The 4,978-nt window shown below is 35.8% G+C and overlaps 1 protein-coding gene across 1 annotated transcript; it reads right to left on the bottom strand.

The window, feature by feature from the left end:
- Positions 1–240: 240 nt before the first annotated feature.
- LOC142620279 (stemmadenine O-acetyltransferase-like) lies at positions 241–1,900 on the bottom strand. The gene has a single exon (XM_075793678.1). The coding sequence runs from the start codon at positions 1,855–1,857 to the stop codon at positions 556–558; it is 1,302 nt and encodes a 433-aa protein (XP_075649793.1). The 5' UTR covers positions 1,858–1,900; the 3' UTR covers positions 241–555.
- Positions 1,901–4,978: the final 3,078 nt, after the last annotated feature.

Raw genomic sequence — 4,978 nt, 5'->3', positions numbered from 1 at the left:
ATGGATAGTGAAATATAAACTAATAATTTTCTTTTATAATTTAATATGTACGGGAAATTATAGAAGGGTAAGAACTATGTTACGTCTAAGAGATAGTTAGAGAAAAATCTCAAGAAAAACTTTTAAGGTTTTCCAGGTAGAGAGTTTTCATCTCTTTTCCTAGGTCAAATTAACATGCTTGTCGAATTTAACAAAAAATAAACTAGAAGCATTAGCAAAAATAAAAAAAAAGATATGTAATAATTTTTTTTTTTTTACTTTTGTGGACAAGAAGAAATTTATTGAAGAAACTAGAGAACTAGCAGCATACAAAGGAATCAAGAACTGACTATACTGCCAGCAGCATAAATCACTACCATACATTACATGCCATACAAACATAAACACTAATAACTAATGATCACTTGCGTTGCTTTCAAGCAGAAGTTGACATTATTGCTGTGACGTTGCCAGGGTTGTGACAATTGCTTTCCCTGAATTCTTACCATCTTTCTATTAAAAAAATCCTTTATTTTAGCTCTGACGGTGCCCACCCAATGAACAAACTGTGAAATATCACATTCTAGCATATGAAAGGAGCTCCTCGTCTCTTTCAAATTTGACCATTTCTTCCTCTTTCAAGTTTATCCACGCCTCTATTCCATCCCCAAATTTGGTGTCTGTCAACGTAATTAGATTCTTGTATGGCAAGCTAACCCGACCAATCCACAAAGGCTTTCCCCACCCAAAGTCAACGTCATATCTAGGAAACCCACACAATCCTGAGAAAGTTGAGACAACTGTATCTGGTGCCATGAGTTTTCCACTGAACTCTTTGACATGATCCAACTGTTCACTACTCTTTTGGAGATTTTTCACGTCAAACTTGTCGAGTTTTCTTTTTGCATCTCTCAACTTGCGCACAATTCCATACCAATCTTCATGGCAGGTTTCTTTGGACACAATGGCTGGTATGAGTTGGAATAAATTTCCAAAAGAACAATCAGGTAATGGAGGATTCATCCTCCTTCGCAAATTCACTGCATACAGAATTATGTGGAGTTTTTCAGACTCAGACTTTACTTGATCAGTTGTGGTTACATATCGACTCCATATAAAAGTTGACAAGGCATCAACACGGCTTGGGTATAATTCTAAGCCAGCTGAGCTTTCTACATATTTTGCTTTAAGAGCCTCTACTGAAGCAGAACTAAACACAAACCTCTTTAATACAAGCTTCTCTTTTGTCATCAAGTATGTTGGGTCAAATCCAGACAAATTAGTTGCAGGTGGGCACAGAGTGGACGATTGAAATTGTGGATATATAACATCACTTTCGCCTCGAGCTGTGGCGGCCCAATTTTTCATAAAGTTGATAAAGGATGAGCCATCGGCAATCTTGTGGGAAATACATGCGCCGATGGCAATACCACCACAAGAGAAATGGTTGACTTGAACTGCAAAGGGTAAATGGTGTGTGCCATCATTATCACACGGAAGAAATTTCATCATCTCTGTAGGATTTGGCTCTGCAACAATATCTGAAAGTTGGCACTTGACTTCAGCCTCGCGATACAAGACGCCTTCATCGTTGCAGTCTACACTAAGATTGTTGTCTTTAAGGCGACCAGCTAAAGGATAGTAATGCTTTAAGATGTTAGACAATGATTGCTTGAGTGCACTAGATTTGGCAAAACCGTTAATGTTGAATTTTGAATATGTATCATTCTTTTCGTAGAAGCAGATAGATGAAACATACATAGGAGGCATTATTTGGTCGAAAAAGGAAAGCTGATAATGGTGAAGATGGGTTGGAGTTGGTGAAGATGGTTTGATAATCTCTTTGGAGACTACTTTGAACAACGAAGAGAGCTTCATTTTCTCTTGACATGCAAAGTTCAAACTACTTTGAACAAGTGGTTCTATAATGTATGGTTCTTATGCAAATCTCTCTCTCTCTATATACAGGGACGGAGCCAGGACTTGGAGTTAGGGGGGGCAGAAGTATAAAAAAAAAAATGAAACTCCAAATAAACATTCATTTAATAAACCATCAACAAAGAAAAATACAGAATTTTTTTTTTAAAGATATTACAATGCAATTATTTATGAAAATGGAACTCGCCGTCTTTTTAAATCTTCGAAATCATCTATGATTGAATCCGTACTAATTGTCGCAGCAATGTCCCTTTCAATGAATAACATCATAGCGTCTAACAAAAACTCATCTTCCATTTTGTTGCGAAGGTCAGTTTTGATGACATTCATAGCTGAAAATGCTCGCTCTGTAGTTGCAGTAGAAACGGGAAGAGTAAGCACAAGCTTGACCACTCTACAAATAAGCGGATAGATTTCTGATTTTCTAGTTCTCACCATCCATTGACACAATTCAGAAATATTTTTCAAATTCTTGAACCACCCGAATGCTGAACTACATCATACTTATAAAGATCAAGTTCCTTTTTCAAATCATTCTTTTCATCATCTCGTGAAGTCTATTGGATAAAATTTATCTACCAATGAACAAATATCACTAACTCGAAAAGATTCATATGCCTCTCGAGGGTCTAGAGGTGAGCTAAGCGTAAGTAACTCCATGGCATGCTCGCTAAACCGATGATTTAGTTCCCGTAATTGAGAATCTATTCCTCGCATTAAAAATATCTACTTTATAATAATGCTCATTTTTAAAGTCCTCTTGTTGATGACGAGATCGACCAAATCTTGCAACATAACGAGCATTCATATCAGGGATATCTATACCACGTTTCTTACAAAATGATATCACAGTAGCTAGTAAGTCATCCCATTTCTCATCTCTAAATTGTTGAATAAGCTTTTTAGTGGATGAAACTAAATGCATAGCATTTAAAATGTCTTGTGATTGGTTTTGCAAAGCTTGACAAAGTTTATCAGTGATTCCCATAGTTTCATTAACAAAATGCAAGATGAAGACAAATTCAAATGAAATTAATACCTCATGCGAGACTACGCTTCTACTTTTTGTGAAGAATTTCCTTCATCCATGATTTTCGGTAGAACTTCACATGTTGGACTAAACAACTTTATCAAGTTAGAAACCGATTTATAATGCGAACCCCAACGAGTATCTCCGAATTCGGCCGTAAAGTGACCATCCGATTAAGAATCCTTTCCCGATCTCAAGATCTTCAATATCAATCAAATATGCAATGTCGAAGCTCTAGCAATTTTTAATTGCTCAATACGTTTGCATGAAGCACGAATATTATTGATAACCAAAATCAATTTATTAAAAAATCTATTAAGAGGGACAAGCGCTTTCGATGCTCCTACTAATGCCAATTGTAAACGATGTGCAAAACAATGAATGTAGTAAGCATATGGACAATCATTCAAAATCAAAGCTTGTAATCCATTCCACTCACCCCGCATGTTGCTTGCACCATCATATCCTTGCCCCCGAATGTTTTGGATATCTAAACCGATTAGAGAGCAAATAATATATCTCCTTTTTAAGGGTCACCGCCGCGTGTCAACAACATGAACAATCCCATAAAATCGTTCTCGCACAAAGCCGAGTTGTATCAACATATCTTAAAACCACGGCCATTTGCTCTTTCATGGACTCATCACGAGCTTCATCAACCAATATGCAAAACTTTGCATCACCAATTTCTTCCCTAATTGCCTTCTTTCACTCAAGTTGAAATAACATGTAGAATTTCTTTTTGAATTTGAGGTGATGTGTAGGTGGCATTTTTTGGAGCTTTTGCCATTATTTCAACAACATTATTATTATAGCTCACCATCAAATCCAATGTCGTAAGAAAGTTTCCCCGATTGGTTGAAGTAGAGCTTTCATCTCGACCTCTAAAAGCAATAGCTTGCAAGGCAAGATGTCGAACAACATCAATTGAAGCCTTCAATCGTACTCGATTATTTACAATTTGTTCGAAGTGAAATTGCCCACTACCCTATCTATGTGTTGAGGCTGGTTCATCAAATCCTGGCACGCTTTATGGGCAAATCTATGAGTGGAGTTAAGATCTTTCCCCATATGAAGACTAAAAGAACGACTTTCACCATTTCTCACTTTCTTCCAATTCTTAAATCCGTTAGCTTGAATGCATTTTGTCCATCATGCCCGGTTGGCTTATGAAAGAGAAAGCGAGTAGACAAAAGCGGCATCTTTTTTAGGAGAATATTCAAGCCATGGCTTAAAGCGATCATCTTCATACCAAGAACCTTGAAAGCTTCGACCCTTCTTAGATTTTAAAAATTTTTTAAAACGAGGCTGGTATGGACCCAACGTAATGTAACGTCGCCGGATCTCATCTCGTTGATCAACATGATAAGTATATATTTGTCTACGCAATCCAGGATCACGTTCTAATTGCAACGAACTCATATCAACCTTTTGAAATTTTGTTTGAGAATTTTCCTCAAAATGGACATCAAGATTTTCCTCAACAGGTTCATCAGGATTTTCCTCAATTGGGACATCGAGATTTTCCTCAATTGGGATGTTGAGATTTTCCTCAATTGGGGCATCAGGATTTTCCTCAACATTAGTGGTTGGCAATGTTGCATCGCTAGTATTAGCTTCTAAACTATTTGAAGCTTTTCTTTTGAAAAAATCAAATATGGTAGTTGACTTTTTCATAATCTACAAATAAAATATAATTTGAAATTATTATATTATTATATGGTCAATAATCTATAATCATTACACACAATAGACAAATACTATGCACACAAACATTCAACAATGGCCCAATAAATTTTAAAATTACAAATAATCTTTTTAATTATTTACTTAACTTTAATGTTTTAAAAGACACTAACTAATAGACAAAAACACTAAAGACAAAACTAAAAAAAAAAAATTACAAATAACAAAACATGACAGCCACATCCAATTGCTAAAAACAAAACTTTAAAAAAAAAAAAAATTACAAAACATTAATGGTGAGAGTTGATGTTGCGTGTGGGGTTGCCTAAGTATGTTTGTCAATTG

Source organism: Castanea sativa, chromosome 12 (genome assembly GCF_040712315.1).
Source record: "Castanea sativa cultivar Marrone di Chiusa Pesio chromosome 12, ASM4071231v1".
Lineage (NCBI taxonomy): Eukaryota > Viridiplantae > Streptophyta > Magnoliopsida > Fagales > Fagaceae > Castanea > Castanea sativa.
This window is presented reverse-complemented; position numbering and strand designations above follow the sequence as displayed.